The 21,787-nt window shown below is 36.3% G+C and overlaps 2 protein-coding genes across 3 annotated transcripts; both read left to right on the forward strand.

Moving 5' to 3' along the window:
- Positions 1-2,751: 2,751 nt before the first annotated feature.
- On the forward strand, positions 2,752-3,687 carry LOC137822178 (uncharacterized). Its single transcript, XM_068627079.2, has one exon. It carries the CDS (start codon positions 2,752-2,754, stop codon positions 3,685-3,687), a length of 936 nt encoding a protein of 311 aa, XP_068483180.2.
- A 13,278-nt stretch (positions 3,688-16,965) lies between these two features.
- On the forward strand, positions 16,966-20,812 carry LOC137820521 (Outer arm dynein light chain 1 protein). 2 transcript variants are annotated; one of them, XM_068624653.2, is made up of 5 exons: positions 16,966-17,311; positions 17,669-18,069; positions 18,267-19,596; positions 19,681-19,827; positions 19,934-20,812. In XM_068624653.2, the coding sequence occupies exons 2-5, from the start codon at positions 18,016-18,018 to the stop codon at positions 20,413-20,415; spliced, it is 2,013 nt and encodes a 670-aa protein (XP_068480754.1). In that variant the 5' UTR covers positions 16,966-17,311; positions 17,669-18,015; the 3' UTR covers positions 20,416-20,812. The 2 variants fall into 2 exon arrangements, with proteins under 2 accessions (XP_068480754.1, XP_068480752.1); XM_068624651.2 differs by having other exon boundaries at positions 16,978-17,397.
- Positions 20,813-21,787: the final 975 nt, after the last annotated feature.

Below are 21,787 nucleotides of genomic sequence, written 5' to 3' on the forward strand. Positions count from 1 at the left end.
TAAAAAAAAAAGAGTCCAAAAGAAAAACGAAGGAGAGATAGTGAGAATCTGAGTGCGGGACCGTGACTTGTATTTAGTACCCACTTAAAAAATTTACGTGGCAAGAGAAAATTACTAAAAATAACAACTTAATTTTTTGATTTTTAAAAATCTTATTAAATTTTTATATAAATATTTATTAGTGATATCTTCTATCATTTAAAAATTATAATTAACTAAATTTGTTATTAATGAAAATGAAAAAAATTACTTGATACCAAATATTCTTGATGGTGTTAATCAAAGATGTCTTGTTCCTACTAGGGAGATGAGACCTAGAGAACTGTTGAAGTCTTCTTCTCCTTCCTTCGGTCGGTCAGGTTGCTAGGTGATGAACTAGGATTCTTATTGTCCTCATGCTTCTCCTTCGGCACTCGGTCTCGGTGAACACCGGATGGTGGGGTACCTGCGAAGGCACTCCGACGCTCAAGTTAGTAAAGCGCGTGATGGTGTTCTGGTAGGTGAACAGTAATAAATGACATAACTTACTCCTTGGGATGTGTACTATTTATATTATTCTAATGGGCCTACCTTGTTGGGTCCGTTTATCGGAGTGGACCCTCCTTAGGGTTGTATTACCTAATTCTTAATGACGAATTAACTTCACTGACCTTGGTTTGAGCATTAGCGGTAATATGGGTCGGCCGTCGGCCAGGTTTCCCAAGTTTCGGTCGTCTCGGCCAAGTCTCTCAGGTCTCGGCCAGGCTTCCCCCGTCTCGGCCAGGCTTCCCCCGTCTCGGCCAGGCTTCCCCCGTCTCGGTCAGGTTTCCCTGCTATCGGTCGTCTCGGCCAAGTAGACCAAGTCTCGGGCAGCCAGGTGGGTCTCGGTCAGGGAGACCAGGGGTCGGTCTCGGCCAAGTCTCTAGGGTCTCGACCAGGCTTCCCCGGTCTCGGCCGTCTCGGCCAAGTCTCTCGGGTCTCGGGCAGGTTTCCTTGGTCTCGGTCGTCTCGGCCAAATCTCTAAGGTCTTGGCTAGGTAGACCAGGTCTCGGGCAACCAGGTGGGTCTCGGTTAGGGAGACCAGGGGTCGGTCTCGGCCAAGTCTCTAGGGTCTCGGCCAGGCTTCCCCGGTCTCGGTCATCTCGGCCAAGTCTCTAGGGTCTCGACCAGGCTTCCCCGGTCTCGGTCATCTCGGCCAAGTCTCTCGGGTCTCAACCAGGTTTCCCTGGTCTCGGTTGTCTCGACAAAGTCTCTAAGATCTTGACCAGGTAGACCAGGTCTCGGGCAGTCAAGTGGGTCTCGATCAGGAAAACCAGGGGTCGCTCTCGCCCATATCGTTACATGTCTAAAACTGAAAATAATGAAAAAAGGGGTAAAATTGATTAAGTTGTGGTCAGGGGTAAAAATATAAAAATAAAATATAAGCATGAAAAAGGAAAAAGGAGAAGTATAGTTAAGAAGGGGTTGGAAAGAGAATAGTCCATCAAATTTTAATTAACTGTTGAATTAATAAAACTTAATTTAATGAAAAGAGTTACTATTTGTAATTTGGTTCCACTTATATTATATATATATATATATAATATTAGTATATGTATGTACAAATATATGAACTAAAATTTGCAATAAATAGGAGGCTTGTGATGGGCCATGCATGGGCCAGCAATAATGAGAATGGGACTGGTAGTTTTGCCTTGGCAATTACTTTCTGAACCTGCACTAGATTTATGTGTGGAAGCATATTATTATAATATCAATAATATTTTTGGAATACGTTTTCGAATTTGAATTTTCAGAATTCCTGAAATATTTTTCTGAAATTCATTTTTAAATTTTAATTTTTAGATTTTTTATATAATGGATTTGCTTTTTCATAACAAAATTTTGATTTTTAATTTTTATTCTAAAATTTTATTTCTAAAACACACTAATCTATTTCAGATTTAAGATATTTTTAAATTCTGATTTTTCATTCGGAATAAAAGATAATTTTGGAAAGTAGTCAGGTCCATGTGTGACATTGTTAAAATGCCTTTAATCACATCTGTACTGGGCCAAGAGATTGGACCGAAAGCAAGGTGTATTAAGCCGACCGAAAGCAAGGTGTACTAAGCCGACCGAAAGCAAGGTGTATTAAGCCGACCGAAAGCAAGGTGTACTAAGCCGACCGAAAGCAAGGTGTACTAAGCCGACCGAAAGTAAACTAAATAACGAAAGAAATAAAATAGAATGGAAATTATTATTAAGCAAAAGCCCATGAAACGGGGCCCAAATATGTAGGTATGTATAGTAAATGTTTAATACAAAAAGAAAAGGCCCAAATAACTTCTGGGCCCAATAAAAGAGCAGTATAAATAGAGGGTCATCCTGAGAGGTAAGGGAGGTTGAATTCATTTTAATATCCTGTAAAACTGAATCTAACTTTGGCATCGGAGCACCTTTCAGGTACGCACACCCATCTGTGAGAGGATGCCGAGACCAAAAACCGAAAGATCGAATGGAGTAAATTAAAGTTGACCGGGAAGTGTCAGTCAAGCAATTCAATAAAACGTGAAAGATTTTCAAACCAAATACAAACCAAGAACGAGTAAGCCGAAAGATCACACCGAGAAGGGAGTCCGGAAGCGAAGGCCGAGAGGTCAACAGGTGGAAGACGAAGACAGTTTGTTTCTAGGTCCTTGTAAGAACATTTTGGCGCCCACCGTGGGGCCGAGAAACAAAATGAGCGAAAGAGGAGAACATTCTAGAGAACAAGAAGATTGTCAGAACGCCATGACTATGGCCATGTTAATGCAATTGCAAGAGGAATTTGAGACACTGAAGAAGAGTAATGAAGAGGAGTTGAGCATGTTGAGAGCTGAGAATGCTTACCTGAGACAAAGATTGAATGGAGAAACAGCGTTAAATACTTCCCCGAGAAACTTTGTTAATGAAAGAGAGAACAAGGAAGAGAGTTTCGGGGTTACACAAAGGAAGATACCTGAGACTTCCGGTGTCGCTGTGGAAACGCCAGTCAGAAGACACCCGTTTTCTGAGACTATAATAGAGACCCCATTACCTGACAATTGGAAGAGTTTAACAATAGAGAAGTATGATGGGAGCACAGATCCAGATGAACATGTTGCAATATACACAACTCAAATAAGTCTGTACACGTGGAACGACGCCATTCTATGTAGGGTTTTCCCAACTACCTTGAAAGGAGCGGCTCTAAGCTGGTTTACCCGGCTACCACCCTTATCTGTTGATTGTTTTGACACTTTGATAGAAAAGTTTGGAGCTCAATTCGCTACAAGTATACCACATCACTTAACATCTATAGCTCTCGTAAACATAAGACAAGAACAGAATGAGTCACTGCGAGCTTTTATGGAACGCTTTGGAAGGATGGCTTTAAGTATTAGAAACCTCAGTCCGGAAGTTTCTATGCATCATATGATAACTGCCTTGAGACCGGGACCATTTGCCGATAGCTTATGCAAAAAACCAGCCGTAAGCCTTGATGAATTAAGACGGCGCGCAGCAAAGTTCATGCAGATGGAGGAGTTAAGGGACTTTAGGAATCAGGCAAGGATGGACGTGAAGAACGAGAAGAAAACAAATGAAAGAGAGGTAGGATATCAAAGTAGACGTTTCAGAGAGGAACCCCGTGGCCGAAAGTTTCAACAATACACACCATTGAGCACAACTCGGACCCGAATACTTTAAGAGGCGATGGCAACCGCAGTAATACCGCCACCAAGGAAAGCACGAACCCCAGATCGAGCTGACCATAGCAGACGTTGCCAGTACCATAAAAATCATGGCCATCACACTGAAGAATGCATAGCGCTGAAAGACCGAATTGAAGAGTTGATTCAGACAGGGCAATTAAAACGCTTTGTTAGAGTCGGAAGAATGAAGGCTAGTCAAAGTCCAGAACAAGATGTCAGGAGTAGAGGAGAAAAATTTGGAAGAACGACTGATATACAAAACGATCGAAAGGAGAGAAGAGGAGGAAGAGACGAAAAAAGAGATTTAAGAAGTGGAGGAAGCCACCTCCATTCTCAAGAGAGAAGGAGCCGACAACGCAGTTTGGGAAGGCCAGTCAGGGGGTTCATTAATACCATCTCTGGAGGTTTTTCGGAAAAGGAAACATATAATACGATGGGAAAGAAATATTTGAGAGGTGCCATGACCGTGAATTATGTTTTCAAAAGAAGAAGTTTGCCACCTATGTTATTTACTGATGAAGATTTCCAAGATATTGATCCTGATCAACGAGACCCAATGGTGATAACAATTGAAATTGCCAGGTACGCGGTAATGAAAACTCTAGTAGATCAAGGGAGCTCAGTCGATATTCTGTTCTGGGAAACCTTCAAAAAATTACATTTGAAAGAACAAGACATAGTTCTTTTGAAGGAGCAAATAATTGGGTTTTCAGGTGAAAAGGTTGACACCAAGGGATATATTGATTTGCCGACAACCTTTGGTAGAGGAAATGCAACGAAAACAATTACAATCAGATACCTGGTGGTAGATACTCGTACTTCCTATAATGCCTTGTTAGGAAGATCTTCGTTGAATAAGTTGGGAGCTATAGTGTCGACGCCGCATTTGGCAATGAAATTTCCAACTGAACGGGGAGACATAGCAACCATATACGTTGATCAAAAAGCAGCCAAAGAGTGTTATGTGACCGGATTGAAGATGGTCCGAGAGCCGAGAGTGGCGACCGGAAGTATGGAAGCAAGAAACATGGTTGCAACGGTGGACTTGGATCCCAGAATGAATGATGATGAAAGGATAGAGCCAAGAGAAGAAATTACATCGGTTCAATTAGGCGAAGATGAAACGCAATGTACATATGTTGGGGGTAGTATGCCCGAAGAAATGATTGATGACTTAGTGGCAGTGATAAGAATGAACAAAGATTTGTTCGCCTGGAAGGCATCAGACATACCGGGAATTGATCATAACATCATTTCTCACAAATTATCTGTTTGCCGAGAAGCAAGACCGATAGCTCAAAAACGAAGGAAGTTGGGAGAGGAAAAACGAAAAGCTGCTCTTGAAGAAACTGAAAAATTGTTACAGGCGGGTTTCATTAAAGAAATCCAATATACGACTTGGTTAGCAAATGTAGTTCTCGTCAAGAAGGCAAACGGAAAGTGGCGAATGTGTACTGATTATACAGATTTGAACAAGGCATGTCCGAAAGATTCCTATCCTTTGCCGAGTATTGACAGGTTGGTTGATGGGGCATCTGGTCAAGCCATGATGAGTTTCTTGGATGCTTATTCCGGTTACAATCAAATACAAATGTATAAACCTGACATCCCGAAGACTGCATTCACTACCGATATGGCAAACTATTGCTATCAGGTCATGCCCTTCGGTTTGAAAAATGCCGGAGCAACATATCAAAGATTGATGGATATGGTGTTTAAAAAACAAATTGGAAAGAATATGGAAGTGTATGTGGATGATATGATTGTTAAGTCTCATGCGGTAGATAACCATGTGAAAGATCTTGAAGAAATATTTGCACAGATAAGGAAGTATAACTTGCGATTGAATCCAGAAAAATGCGTTTTTGGAGTCAAAGGTGGGAAGTTTCTCGGCTTCATGTTGACTAACAGAGGAATTGAGGCAAACCCAGATAAATGTGAAGCGATAATGAATATGAGGAATCCGATAAATTTGAAAGAAGTTCAGAGGTTAGTAGGAAGGTTAAATGCATTGGCAAGGTTTTTGCCGATACTGGCCGAGAAGTCCAAACCGATAGTGAAGTTGTTGAGGAAGGCCGAAACGTTCACGTGGAATGAACAATGTGAGCAAGCTTTTGCAACGATCAAAGAGACGATAGCTAAACCTCCCATCCTGGTCAAACCTATGTCAACTTTGCCTATCATTGTCTACCTTGCCACTTCTCACGAAGCCGTAGGAGCAGCCTTGATACAAGAAAATCCAGAACAAAAGCCTATATACTTTGTGAGCAGAGTTCTCCAAAGCGCCGAAACTAGATACCAACGGGTTGAAAAAATTGCTTTAACACTTGTATACACAGCAAGACGACTTCGGCCATACTTTCAGAATCATCAGGTTATTGTCAAAACCGATTGCCCGATAGCCAAAGTATTAAGAAAACCTGAACTTGCGGGAAGAATGGTAGCATGGTCAGTAGAGTTGTCAGAATTTGGAATCAAATATGAGCCGCGAGGAGCAATCAAAGCACAAGCATTAGCAGACTTTATTATCCAAATGCCGACAATGGAAGCTGATCATGAAGCGTGGATTGTATTTGTTGACGGATCATCCAGCAAGAAGGGGAGTGGGGCAGGAATCGTGCTAGAAGGACCAGGGAACTTTCATTTGGAAATGGCTCTGAAATTTGAATTCAAAACTTCAAATAACCAAGCCGAGTATGAGGCTTTAATTGCAGGGTTGGTTTTAGCCAAAGACATGGGTGCACAAAATGTTATATGCCGAAGTGATTCTCAATTAATGGTGGGACATATGAGAGGTGAATACCAGATAAGAGATCCTTTGTTATTAAGGTATTATCACAAAGTCTTAAGCATTATGGAAAACTTTATCACAGCCGAGATCATACACATTCCGAGAGAACAAAACACAAAAGCAGATTCTCTATCCAAGTTGGCAAGTCAACGAAGACAACCTCAGCACAACTCCATTTTACAACAAACCTTGCACAATCCGACAGTTGGAGTGGAAGAATGTTTGATTGTTACCACAGAGAAAGATGATTGGATTCGATCATACAAAGAAGTGATTAACAATCAAGAACAAGGAATTGAAATTGATGTTAGAATGGCTAGAAAAGTCGCTAATTTTATCCTCATAGGGGATGAACTGTACAAGAGAGGGTTTTCAACTCCTTTGTTAAAGTGTCTTTCTCATGAGCAAGCTGAACAGTAATCCGCGAACTTCATGAAGGACTATGTGGATTGCACTGTGGTGCGCGAACAATGGCAACACGGATCTGTCGTGCCGGATATTATTGGCCGACAATACGTGAAGATTGCAATCAATACGTTAAAACCTGTAAGAAGTGTCAGGAATTTGGAAGCCTCAATCATATACCATCACAAGAGTTGCAGAGCATTGCTTCTCCTTGGCCATTCGCTAAATGGGGAATGGATATCCTCGGCCCATTCCCTTTAGGCCGAGGACAAACAAAATTCATGATTGTTGCGGTTGATTATTTCACAAAATGGATAGAAGCTGAAGCGTTGACAAAAATAACAGCTCAACAAGTTCAAACATTTGTGTGGAAGAATATAATTTGTAGATTCGGCATTCCACATTCTATTATAACCGACAATGGCCGACAGTTTATTGATAAAAAGCTTCTGGAATTCTATGCGGATTTGGGAATCAAGTCTACAACTACCTCAGTTGAACATCCGCAAACAAATGGGCAAGCAGAATCAGCTAACAAAGTCATTCTCAGTCAACTAAAGAGAAGATTGGGAAGTGCGAAAGGGTTGTGGGCCGAGAAGTTACCTGAAATATTGTGGGCATATAGGTGCACACCGCAGACATCAACTGGAGAAACACCATTTAATCTCACATATGGAACAGATGCTATGTTGCCCATAGAGGTCATTGAACCAACATTGTGAAGCCAAATAGAAGATTGGAGTGTTAACAATGAATGTTTAAAGGCAGAATTAGATTTGATTGAAGAACTTCGAGAGAAAGCCAAAATCAGAGAAGAAGCAGTGAAAAGAAGAGCATGTAAGAGGTTCAATGCGAAGGTAAGACCGAGAACTTTTAGTGAAGGAGATTTGGTATGGAGAATGAGAACTGATGCAAGAAAAGATCCAGCACAAGGGAAGTTAGCACCAAACTAGGAAGGACCGTTCAGAGTAAAAGAAAACTTGAAGAATGGAGCCTATAGGTTGGAAACGTTAGACGAAAAGCCAATACCCAGAACTTGGAATATGAGTCACTTAAAATTTTATTTCAGTTAAGGCTTGTATTTAAGAACACTAACTATTGTATATTAAGATCTTTTGTTGAAAGTTCTAAGTGTCAACTAGAAACTCTCGGTCTTGGACGCTTTCACTCCAGGTGAAATCCTTCCCGAAAGAACGATTGCCCGCTTGCTTGATTAACATCGTAAGTGCCGGCCGAACGCTCACCAAATTTGCTTGATTAACATCGCAAATATTGGCTGAACGTAACATTGCAAGTGCCGGCCGAACGCTCACCAAATTTGCTTGATTAACATCGCAAATATTGGCTGAACGTAACATCGCAAGTGCCGGTCGAACGCTCACCAAATTTGCTTGATTAACATCGCAAATATTGGCTGAACGTAACATCTCAAGTGCCGGCCGAACGCTCACCAAATTTGCTTGATTAACATCGCAAATATTGGCTGAACGTAACATCGCAAGTGCCGGCCGAACGCTCACCAAATTTGCTTGATTAACATCGCAAATATTGGCTGAACGTAACATCGCAAGTGCCGGTCGAACGCTCACCAAATTTGCTTGATTAACATCGCAAATATTGGCTGAACGTAACATCGCAAGCGCCGGCCGAACGCTCACCAAATTTGCTTGATTAACATCGCAAATATTGGCTGAACGTAACATCGCAAGTGCCGACCGAACGCTCACCAAATTTGCTTGATTAACATCGCAAATATTGGCTGAACGTAACATCGCAAGTGCCGACCGAACGCTCACCAAATTTGCTTGATTAACATCGCAAATATTGGCTGAACGTAACATCGCAAGCGCCGGCCGAACGCTCACCAAATTTGCTTGATTAACATCGCAAATATTGGCTGAACGTAACATCGCAAGCGCCGACCGAACGCTCACCAAATTTGCTTGATTAACATCGCAAATATTGGCTGAACGTAACATCGCAAGTGCCGGCCGAACGCTCACCAAATTTGCTTGATTAACATCGCAAATATTGGCTGAACGTAACATCTCAAGTGCCGGTCGAACGCTTACCAAATTTGCTTGATTAACATCGCAAGTAAGCTGGCCACCTATCCTTAGTTGTTCGCTTAAAGATCACAATTAAATGGCCGATCGCCCGTTCTTGTTCGATTAAATAGAATACATTTATCGTATGAAATTAAGATAATAAATAGCTGGAACTGATCACGTAAGATAGACACGAAGTACATCAAATATTATCATATAATTTGATGCCGTATATCCAAAATTCCTATTACTACAGAGACAAAACGTCCTAAAAAGTCCGAAAGTTTTTACTCGGAGCTATTACAAAAAACAAAAAACATCCTAATTAGATTACTATTCGGCCTCGTCATTCATTTTTCATCCTTCATTTTCCCTCTCATCTTCTGGAGATCCGTCATAAGGAATATCACTGACTGGAATTAATTTGCCCTTATAGAAGTCTTTGCCGACATCAAAGTTACCGGCATCTAACGGGATCTTGTAGAAATATTCGGCTTGTTGAAGAGCTTTCTCAAAACCCAACTGGTGTTGTTGAATAACAAAACTCTCAGCTTCACCAACTCTCAACTTTAACTTGTTTACTTCTCCTTCCAATTGAGAAATGCTTTCAGCATCGATTTTCTTCGTAGCAGTGAGTTTAGCAACGTCTACCTTCAATTCTTGATTCTCCGAGTTAAGTGCCAAAGTTTGGGCCAAGAGCTGGACGTTTTCACTCTTCAATTTTTCTTTCTCAGTTTCTTGTCGGTTATTAACCGCAGAAAGTTCATCAATTTGCGAATTTAGTAACACGATTTTCTCATTCGATTCAGCTGCTTCCCTCTTCAATTTCTCAAATTCAGCAGAAGTAACATGGCTCTTTGTTTTTTCTTTTATCGCTTCACTAATCAAAAAAGCACGGCTAGTCAATTCAAACATTGAATCAGCTAGAGAAGGAACAAAAACCACTTTGAACATATCCCGAGCAGAGGAATCAAGGTTGCAATCAACAAAGTCTGAAAAGCGTGTGGACGATGTGAACATTGTTTCAAAAAGCGATTCAGAAGAACTCCCAGAACCATGACGATGCTTTTTAGAGGAGTGTGACCTTCTATTATTCTTGTCTCGTTTCCTACTCTTTCTAGAAGGTCCTATTCCGGCGTCCGCGGCTATTTCAACCTCTAAGCGAGGGGTAGGCTCAACAACTTCATTTCCTGTTCCTGGAGCTTCATTCTCAAAACGAGGAGTTGAACCTCCAGCCTGATTAAACAGCTTAGAGAAATAAGCACGATCCTTCGGTTTTGTGGCCGCCATTAAACCTGGACATCACCAATAGATTCAGCAAAGTTAAAATTCTTATTACTAAAAGAGAAAATCCGAAAGAATCACATACCCATGAAATCCTTTTGGGGTTTACGAGAAACGTATAGCCGAAGCAGAGCACGAGTTGGAATCTTATGGGAGAAGTGACTTAGAACCGCAATACTATGCTTCTCTTCGGTAGTCATCGAATGGTAAGAACAAGAGTTGAATTTCACAGGAGCACGGGTCCAGTAAAAAGGGAATTTTGGAATATCACCATCAAAGAAGTACTTTCTCCCGGTTTCCTCAATTAGAATTTTAAAGAAGCCTCCTTTGAAATTTTTATACGAAGAAGTAAATGGAGAAAGGAAACACACTTTTGTCTTACTGATCAGGGACAACCAACTAGGCTTCTTACCGGGCCGAGAGCTATAATAATATAAAAAGGTTTTCGGACTCGGAATTAAAGAAAGGTATCTACACAAAATACTAAAAGCTTGCATATAAGCCCAACCGTTGGGGTGAAGTTGAGTAGGAGCAATATTAAGAAAACGCAGGACACCCATCTGAAATTCACTTAACGGAAACCGAATATGGAGATCAGTAAAGAGACATTCATAAAAATAAAAAAATTCGTGTGCGTCGCCTTCACGGCCATGACAAACATTATCAATGGCACAAGTTCGCCGAAAAGAAATGATTTCCTCAGTGGCATCAGGAGAATACACATAAATTTTAGAAAGGAAGTTACGAAGGGTTGAAGTAAATTGGTACCGAGAGAAATATTCCCGAACTTTTGGATTAACCCATTCGTACCCGCGCCGAAGGCTTAATTTTTGTTCGGCCACTTCTTTTTCCTCGACCTCAACATCTACGCCGTCCTTGCTTGACGAATTCAGACACGAAACCGTTTCAGGTGACAAAGCAGGGTTGGCATTCTTATTGGTCTCAATCACTCTCCCAGTAGATTCATTACTCGTGCTCGAAAATTCCGTAAACTCAGAAGAAACGGAAACAGAACTTGATGAGGACATTATACCTTCCGCGAATATTTGCTTCAGCTTTAATATATAATGTAGGGAGAAACTGTGAAATAAGGTAAATAGAAGTGAAGATTTATAGTGGTGGAAGAGTGGTGAAATCTGAAGAGTCATGGCATAGTGACCATCAGATTTACTTACATCCGATGGTTGGCACTTCCAGCTTGTCCTGTCAAGCGGTCTCATCAGCTTGTCTTTTCATAGTTAATACACCATTCAAGTTTTTCTCTCTTTTCTTTCAAAATTGATTTTCCCTCCAAAAAATACAAGAGGTAGCATTTTATCTTCTAATAGACATTTCGTCGTCTACACCTCCTTATGCCTGGGGGGCTTAGTGTACTGGGCCAAGAGATTGGACCGAAAGCAAGGTGTATTAAGCCGACCGAAAGCAAGGTGTACTGAGCCGACCGAAAGCAAGGTGTATTAAGCCGACCGAAAGCAAGGTGTACTAAGCCGACCGAAAGCAAGGTGTACTAAGCCGACCGAAAGTAAACTAAATAACGAAAGAAATAAAATAGAATGGAAATTATTATTAAGCAAAAGCCCATGAAACGGGGCCCAAATATGTAGGTATGTATAGTAAATGTTTAATACAAAAAGAAAAGGCCCAAATAACTTCTGGGCCCAATAAAAGAGCAGTATAAATAGAGGGTCATCCTGAGAGGTAAGGGAGGTTGAATTCATTTTAATATCCTGTAAAACTGAATCTAACTTTGGCATCGGAGCACCTTTCAGGTACGCACACCCATCTGTGAGAGGATGCCGAGACCAAAAACCGAAAGATCGAATGGAGTAAATTAAAGTTGACCGGGAAGTGTCAGTCAAGCAATTCAATAAAACGTGAAAGATTTTCAAACCAAATACAAACCAAGAACGAGTAAGCCGAAAGATCACACCGAGAAGGGAGTCCGGAAGCGAAGGCCGAGAGGTCAACAGGTGGAAGATGAAGACAGTTTGTAAGAACAACATCACACCATTATTTTACAATATTGAGGACTTTCTTATCGCAAAAGCAAAACCACATGTTTGTTTGTTTCCATATATTTTTATTATGATTACACAAATGTACTCTGTTTTTATTTCATTTCTTACACTTTCTTTTAAATTTTATAAATAAAAAATAAAATAATGTTTTATATTATTATGGTAAAAATGTCGAACAAAATAAAGCCACCTCCCATATACACTGAAAACTACCTGCAGTATAAATAAAAATATATGTTGATTAATATAATTTTTTAACTACATTAAAAAAATATTATTTTGTATTTTAATGTAGTTTTTGCTAATACCAATCAATGTTATCTTTTAATGACGTTAGTAAAAACTTTATTTGTTAATATCAACAACTTTTTCATTAATATCAAACACAATTTTGATATTAAACAGAATTTTTTATCGATGAAGTCGCAGTTATATTTAATTAGGTTTTTTCGAGTAATACTTACAAAATTATTTCTGTTATTATTATTGAAAATTAAATTTTATTAACAACAATGAGATATAGATTGATACAAATTAGAATATTTTAGTCCATGTTTGAAAAAGTTATTTTCTTATTTACTTTTATTCATATACTAGATTTTTTTTTTTTTCAATTTTTTCTGTGAAATTGGCACATTCTTTTAAGATATGCTAATAACATAAAGTGATATTTTTAATTAATGTATTTATTTTTTATTGATATTTGAAGATTGTTGGAGATTCCACATCTACTTAGATATTAAGACATTTCATTGTATATAAGTGGGGTGCAAATCTCACCTCATAAACCGGTTTTATGAGGTTGAGTTAAGCTTAAAACTCACTTCTTTACATGGTATCAGAGTCATTTCAAGCCTATTTTAACGAGTATTTATTGGGTTTTTTTAGCAGGTCACCCGCTATTGGACCGTTATCGGACAAAGATAATTAAAATCTAAATAATGAAATTAAATTTACTAAACTTAAATTATTTTACTCAAACATAACATTTAAAAATACAAATTTAATCCAAATTTCTATAATATAAAGTTCTCATAATTTGTTTGATAAAAAAACTATTAAAATAGGTAACTACAGGTGAATAGATATTGTGTAAAGGAAATCTAAGTGGCGATATTCTTAATGAATCCTCCATTGATCCTATTTGGTATTCTCTGCCATTATTATTATTAGGTGAATGAGTTGAAACTAATTGGCGTTGGTTGCAGAAGAGGTAGGAGACATAGGAAAACATGGTATAGAGTAGAGAGAAGACAGAAAAATTTGTTGAAGAAACACGAAATGCAACTTGAAAGTTGACGACACCAGGATAGCATCCGACAAGACAAGAAATCCGTACGTTGTTGTGTGTGACACGTGAGCAACAAGTTGGTGTGGTTGTTCCTGATCTTCCACATTCTGAGTTTGTGAAAGGTTGAAGAAGAAGAAGAAAGGAAGGAGGAGTGCGCATGCAGTGGATGGTGGAGCTTGTTGTACTTGTTGCAACTGCTTTCAAACTGCACATTAATACTTTCTCTACTCTTCTCACTACTTTTATTTGCAATTCACAGGCTAAAATATCCTTATATCAAAACCACAATTATTATTTTTATTTTTAATTTCAATATTCAAATATTTACTTAACAATTCATTCAAACTTCATGTACTAATCAAATCATTAAACCATATTATTATAACAAAAATTATATATATACCAAAATAATTAATTAATATAATGACTAAATTATGTATTATTTTATAAAAAAATTATTGGTATATAAAGTAGTTTTTATTATTAATAAAAAAAATATAAAGTAGTTTATAAATTGGTAAGTTTTAATTCTTAGTTACTTTATATTCTAAATTAGTATATCTTCACCTTATAGAAACCAAATTAGAGTTAATTTTGTATAAGGGTTGGGATATCTCTTAAGTGTCCCATTTAATTTAATTTATTTATTGATGAAAAAAAGAACCAATTTAAAATATAAACTACTAGTAGTTGGAAACTTTATAGTTAATTTATATGTTAATCTAAATATTATTTTATAATTTTTTTTTAATAATAGATTTCACTTTAGATACTAATAATATTTGTAGTCTATAAAGTAATACGTATTTAATTTAATCAACATAGTGACTAATTAGTTTTTAATGATTTTTTTTAGTGTATATAAGATATCTAGGTTATATAGACTCAAATTAATATCTGAATCTATTGTTTAATATTTATTAAAGAAAATCATTAAATAAAAACTAATTGGTTGTTATACTGGACAAACTAGATATTATTTTAGATATTAACAAAAATTATTAGTATATAAAGTATTTTATATATTATTGATAAATAGTTTGTAAATTAATATATAATTAGCTACCAAAGTTTTAACTATCAACTCTAAAATCTAAATAATTAATAGTTAAAACTTTGTTAGCTAATTATATATGAATTTATAAATTATTTATCAATAATAGAAGTTATTCTATATATCAATAATTTATTTAAATTTTAAAATAGTATATAATTTAAATTATCTTTTTTATTTAATTATTTTCTAATAGTGATTATTGTTTAGTGAGAACTCTTATAATTATAATCATTATTATTGTCATGGTAATTAATGAAATTCTTCTTATTAATATTATTATTCTTTTTAATATAATTATTATTATTGTGGTATTCTCCTCTATCATTATTCAATAATGAGAGATAATCATTAATGATAATAATAAAAATAAATTAATAGTCATAATGATAAAAAAATATATCAAATTCAAGTAAAATTAACATGATAATTAAGTTATTTATGGAAAAAAAATTGGATATTTTATTTTTTTTATTTGATAAAACTTTTAAAATTCGAAGATTATGTTAGATCGATCTTAACAAATTTTTAAATAAATATTTTTTAAATAAGCCTTTTAACTTATATATTTTTATTTTAGTTAATTAATTAAGAAGAGTGATTATCACACATATATATATATATATATATAAATGAATAATTTAATTTTTAAATAATCATGTCCTTTTATTTATACGATGTGTTTTTACTATTTCCACTAAAAATGGGTTTCTCACTAAACATTCTTTTAAAAAATTATTAAATAAAAACCAAATTTAAAGAAAAATTAGTTAATTAATTATATTAACTAAATTAAATATTATTTTAAAAAATAAAAAATTATTAAAAAAATTTATTAAAAATAATTTTTAAATTGATATCTAATTAATTATAAAAAATTTAGAATTTTTATTAATAATATAAATTATTTTAAATATTCATATTTTTTTGTATATTTTAAAATAATATTTAATTTAATTAGTTTAAAATAATTTAATATTCTATGTTAAACTTCCACGTAATTCATATGAGTAAGAAAAGTGCACTAATTACATGTGTAAGATATGTAATTTTTAAAAAATGTGAATTGTTTGTCTTTTTCTCTTATGTACATTGAATTGTTTATCACTTATTATCCTTCTTTTCCTTCATCGAGAAATCAGGATTACTTCTTAATCCATAGGCCCACACCCAATTCAATATATATCACGTATTTAAAAGAGATCTTCAATCATGCTTCAATTCAAACACAAACGCAATAATTCACCCAAATTACTTCATTAATTGATTTTAACTATAAAGTTAAGGTACCCAATTCGCTATATACACATAAATATTCGGATAAAATTATTTATAAAATGAAAATTAAATGAACATGTATTATTTTATTTACGGGATAAATTAAAATGAAAATAAAGATAATATGCTTTTTGGACTAATTATTTTTAAGAGTACAAAAAATAATTTTTTATTTTAAAAAAAAAAGCTTTTGCGAAACAATCATTGTCAAACCATGTGATGAAGCACGGCATTGCTGAAATTTTATAAAGACAAAAAAATAATTGAGGTTCGTTGTAGATTATGAATAGAATAAATAAAGAGAAGCTAAGCCTTACAAAAAAAAAATTAAAAATTATGGTGGGGAATCCGAATGCGAGAGTTACTCCAAGAATACCACCTTTAATTATTTATGCCGGCACTTGGAAACTAAAAAATATATATGTAAAAGGCGGAAAATAGAATAATTTTATTCCCTTTTTATAAAAAAATTTATTATATTTTAAACACTAATCTTTAAGTATTATTAATATAATTTATAATAATATTGATTTCCTGAAGTGAATTTTTTTTCTTAACTTAGGAAAATAATTAATAATTTTCTCAAACGACTTTAAAGTGCCACCCTTAAACATTTTCAACTAGAGATCTTTTAAAAGGTAATTACATTAAAATTAATAAATTAACAGATAAACGGATAAAAATGAATTAATTTAAAGTTTCTTAAAGCATCTAAGTTACTTTACAAGAATTTTCATTAATGTGAATTCCATAAATAAGTAATTTTTTTAAAATATGACAATAATATCTTTATTTTTAAAACACTTGTATAAAGAAATTGTCGAGTAATTTAGTGATTTTGAATTAAAAGTTACAGTGAATTTTATATAGTTTTGATAAGTGTTGATATATTACACTGATTACAATTAAAAGAGAATGAATATTTTATTGAAATTATCATAAAGTGTATTTTAAGTCTAATTCAATCTCATAAAACTAACTTAGTGAAATGAGTTTTTACATTCAATTATATATAATTCAATTATATATAATTCAATTATATATAATTCAATTATATATAATATATAATCCACTTATATAATGAAATGTGCTGTGTGGATCTGTGAGATTTTCAATAGAACAATTTAAAAATTGGATTAGAGAGTAAAAAAGTAACACTTTCCTAGTTTGATATATGTAGTTGTCGCATTTGGTTATGAAGAGGCACATGCAGAGGGCAAGCCATGGTCACAACCCCTCCCAAGGAACTTTCGACAGCCATCAGCATGATGACTGAAGACACCGTGTGGATTGCGCGTTTCTCTCTCATTGTTTTTTCAGAACAAATTCTACCACCACCCACCATTTAATAATCTTTCTCTCTCTCTCCCACACACCACAATTATGCTCCTTTGACAGTTATCCGCACAGCCACAACAGATCTTGGGCCGAATTACCATCCCTTCAGAAGGTTCGTTTTTTACCACGCATGTTCCCTCTTTATGTGCCTGGGACAGTGTCTGTGTTACAATCACCAGGTGTTTTTGTTTTGGTCAGGTTAGTGTTTTTGTTCCCTGTCTTTGACCCCTCAAACAATCGCCAGGTGTCTGCTGTTCATGTTTTGCACAGATGTTGAATTCCTGGCATATGCCTTAAATCAGTATATATTCTTATTTGATAGATGCATGAGTATAGGCTGCAAGCTCGAGATGTAGTATATAAATATTTTTTTCAAAGATTTTATTCTTGTACTGCAAGTTTTACTTGGTTGGCATATATTGTTTATCTGAATTTTTGAATGGTTGGTTGGTCTTCTTCCACTGCGCAGGTCTATTTCAAGATACAAATATTCGCGGAGCTTTGAGTAGCTGCGTCATATACTACAACTCTGGCCAATTCTCTAGAAATATTTTCACCAACTGTTGAAGGTGTTGGTCATTATTCCTTTTGTGGTTCGCGGTTTTGTGTTGACAGGCTTCTATCTCTTGTTCTGCACCTTCCCATCGACTATGGCTAACTTTTGACTCACTCTTGCTTCAATCTTACTGCTATGATATAACTGAGTCAAACAAGATGTGAGTGGCCATAGGATTATAGGAATTGTGCGAAGTTTGAATGCGCAAGAGGATTGAATAAAGTTATAAAAAGGATTCAGAACAAGCTTTATCTTCTGTCATGGCCTTGTGCAGGTGTTTCTCCTTCTTTACTGGAAAGAAAGAGGGAAACAAGGTAACAAATATGTACTCATATTGGGTGTGCTTGATTTCTATTTCAAAAATCGTATTTGGTGTGTTCGATTTCTATCTTCAAAAACTATTTTTTGTAATAAAAACAAATATAGTAAACAGATATCCACACTCAGCTCATATCTCACTCTACCTGCTTCAGCAACCCGTATATCTTACCTGCTTTGTTTACTTCTTCAGGGTACTGCTGAAGGGCCTTTAACAGGGGACCTTAAAGCTCAACTTGGTGAAATACAGCACCCGAAGATTTCAACAGAGAGTCGTGATTTGAAGCCGGCCACCCTCGATGTCACGGTACCCTTTGGTGTGCAGAAGAATTCAAGGGGAAATGTGAGGATCATGAATCTTGAGAGTCCTGTGAAGACTGAGGTGGAGGAAGCTTATGAAGGGGAAGACGAGCATGAGGAGTCTCCTTCCATCAAGAGGGAGCTCTCTGATTTTGATCTTCAAGTCCACCAAGCTGCTGCAAGCAAAGGAGGATATGATCCATCAAATGAAGAGATAGAATACCCCAGTCCGTATGAAGACCAAGCTAACATTCAATTCGAAGACAGAGACCATAAATACAGCAAAAAGAGTGATGATATAATCCAAAGTGGACATGTCAGTGATCCTGGGATTGGCAAGGCTGACTTTTGGGCTTCTCCAGAGCTCAAGAGATCTTGTTCTGACCTGGAAAGAAGGGATGTATTTATGAAGACTTCTCATCTCTTTCCAACTTCTAAGTCACAGTCTTTTGAGGATTTGAAAGGATTATCAGCATATCAGATGGTTAATCTAAGCCCCAGGTCTGCGATGACTCACTGCAGTGCTGATAGAGTGATGTTGAAAAGGCATTCCTCAAGTCAAGTTCTCCCTTCTAGAAGTAAAAGATTGTGGTGGAAGTTGTTCCTGTGGAGCCACAGGAATATACATAGATCTAACTTAAGCAAGTCGACACAAATACATCCTGCAATTGCTGCTTTAAGTAGTCAATGTGGCTACTCCTCCGACACCGTTGAACCAAAACAAGGCAAGGCATTGAGACACGAAGAATCACCCTCACCAACCTCATCTTTTGGGGAATATTTTCAGAAAAGCTGCGATGACCAAAATATTGATAATCAAAGGTGGAGCAGATTTCAGAAAGAGAATTTTGGATTTTGGCCACAAAATCAATGGGTGGCTTTCTCAACAGAATCATCCTCGCTTAGCAGAGTGGATGAGTGGGTGAAAGATCTCGAAATTCAGCAGCCACCTCCTGAGGATGATTTTGGTGATGACAGCATTGGAAGCATTGCCTTTCCACCTTCTCCTGATGATGGTAGATCAATTGCAAGAAGCACATCTGAGTTGATTCGACATCCAGATGCCAATATTTCAAAAGATATAATGAATGCCAATAGTCTGGTCCAATCCCTGAACCCAGCCTCAACTGCAGCTCATATATCAGGCATTGGTATAAAAGCCATCCCCTCCCTTTCACACTTCTTCAGTCTCCGCTCTGTCAATTTGTCAAGCAATCTTATAGGTACGCTTTTCTGAGAGAAAAAAGTTACCCTTTACATCACTTACTCATAATAATAATAATAATACTAACTAAACTGATTTGTAGTTCACATCACGCCTGGATTTCTCCCAAAGGGTATTCATACACTGAATCTGTCAAGAAACAAAATCAGCACTATTGAGGGCCTCAGAGAATTAACCCGGCTGCGGGTACTTGATTTAAGTTATAATCGCATTTCAAGAATTGGACAAGGTTAGTTTCTATATTGGTTGATGCTAAATGAAGGATGTCACTTCTCGAATTTGTTGGCCATGTGCATTATTTTCTATAATAAAATTATCCACTATGTTCTCATCAGGATTATCAAATTGTACCCTTGTCAAAGAGCTATATCTTGCCGGAAACAAGATAGGTGATGTTGAAGGGCTACACAGGTTATTGAAGCTAACAGTTCTGGACTTGAGCTTTAACAAGATCGCAACCACAAAAGCATTAGGCCAGCTGGTGGCTAACTACAACTCACTCCAGGCCTTGAGTCTGCTAGGAAATCCAATTCAAAGCAACATCAGCGATGACCAGTTGCGCAAAGCAGTTAGTGGTCTTCTTCCAAAGCTTGTGTACCTGAACAAGCAATCTATCAAGCCTCAAAGGGGACGAGAAATACTCACTGATAGTGTTGCCAAAGCTGCCCTTGGGAACAGCGGCCACAACTCCTACAGAAGAGTACTAAAGAAAGCTGGTGGCCAAGGAGGCTCAAGTTCCTCCAGTGTGCATAGAGGAAGTGCTAGTGTTTCCCACAGTAGCAGGAACAGGTCAAGGAGCCGAACTAAGCGTCATTAGTTCTCGGTAAAAGGTGCAATTTATCAGTCTATTTCTAAAGTGGAGGAGTTTATCAGTCCGTTTCAACCTGTTAGTTATCTTGGGTATTTGATTAAGATCGCTCTATTCATGAGATTCTCTTGGTTTAAGACTTGGAATGGAAGTACTACAGCCTTCATCGTTTGGCTGGTTTCCCTATATACTACTTAAAAGTGGAATAATGAAGAGATGAAAATTTGTGGATTTCCATCTTGAAGAAGTTTTTCTGCAGCATTTTTTGTCTTTTTTTTGGCAAAGCGACACTAGGTTTGAACATTTTAAGTTGCTCTAGAATTCCCTCAGTCATTGTCATTAGTAGTGATCAATGTTGGATATAAAAAATTTGGAATTGAAATAGAGAATGTTCCATGAAACACTACATAATCAAATTGTCGCCAAATCTGTTATAGTTTCTCAAATATGGCAGTAGATTCTGAAACCGAAGAGCCAAGTTATGATCCATAAACATCAAGTCTGCTTGACGGCATTTCTTTTAGGCTACTGCTCTTCACGAGGTCGTATTTCAATCGCACAATTTGAAACTTGCAGGTGGATTTTTGCGGTTGCTAATAAACATAGTACTTCTCGAGTGCCACGTTTTTCAGGGCTCATTACGAACAAAGTCAAATCCGAAACACAGAATTTGAGTCCTAGAATAATATAAGGTAGCCCAGCTAAAGATGATAGCTTGTAAACAGGCTAATAACAGAGTTTTTCATATAAAACAGAGAGGTATGTGATCTTAGATATATACATATAAAAACAGCAGAAAAAGAAGATAGGGTCGTAGCAGTTATTTTGTTGACCCCTGGGAACGACCGAACGACGCTATTAACAACAAATTCAGAATTTTGGGTTTATTTTTATAATTAAAGACTTTTTAAAAAATAGTTTTTAATTTTTAGTGACTTACAAGTTCATGGTATAAAATTTACTGAAACTTAAGTAGTAAAGTTCATCGTCTAAAATATATTGTTACTGTAGTTGTGAGAAAGACTTCGCTAAGTTTTTAAATTCTTATATTTGAATTAATTCAAATTGACAGATCTTACACTTAACCATTAAGATCGTAATGTCTCTTTTATCTTCTTTCCCATTTTCTATTTTGTTAATTCTTTAATGAAATTATCATTTTCCATTTTATTAATTTCATGGAAATTTTCTATAATAAATGGATCAAATATTAGATACTGATGCTTGCGTCCCCAACATTTTCATAACAGTTTCAAAGGGTTTCGTTGATAGACTATTTACCCACCCATTAAATTAATAATTTTCCAGGCACTATTTTATGATGTGTAGATTACTTCTAAATAATTGCCCACCTGAGCAACACCAGTGGCTGTTGGGTACA

Source organism: Phaseolus vulgaris, chromosome 9 (genome assembly GCF_051622355.1).
Source record: "Phaseolus vulgaris cultivar YP4 chromosome 9, ASM5162235v1, whole genome shotgun sequence".
NCBI lineage: Eukaryota > Viridiplantae > Streptophyta > Magnoliopsida > Fabales > Fabaceae > Phaseolus > Phaseolus vulgaris.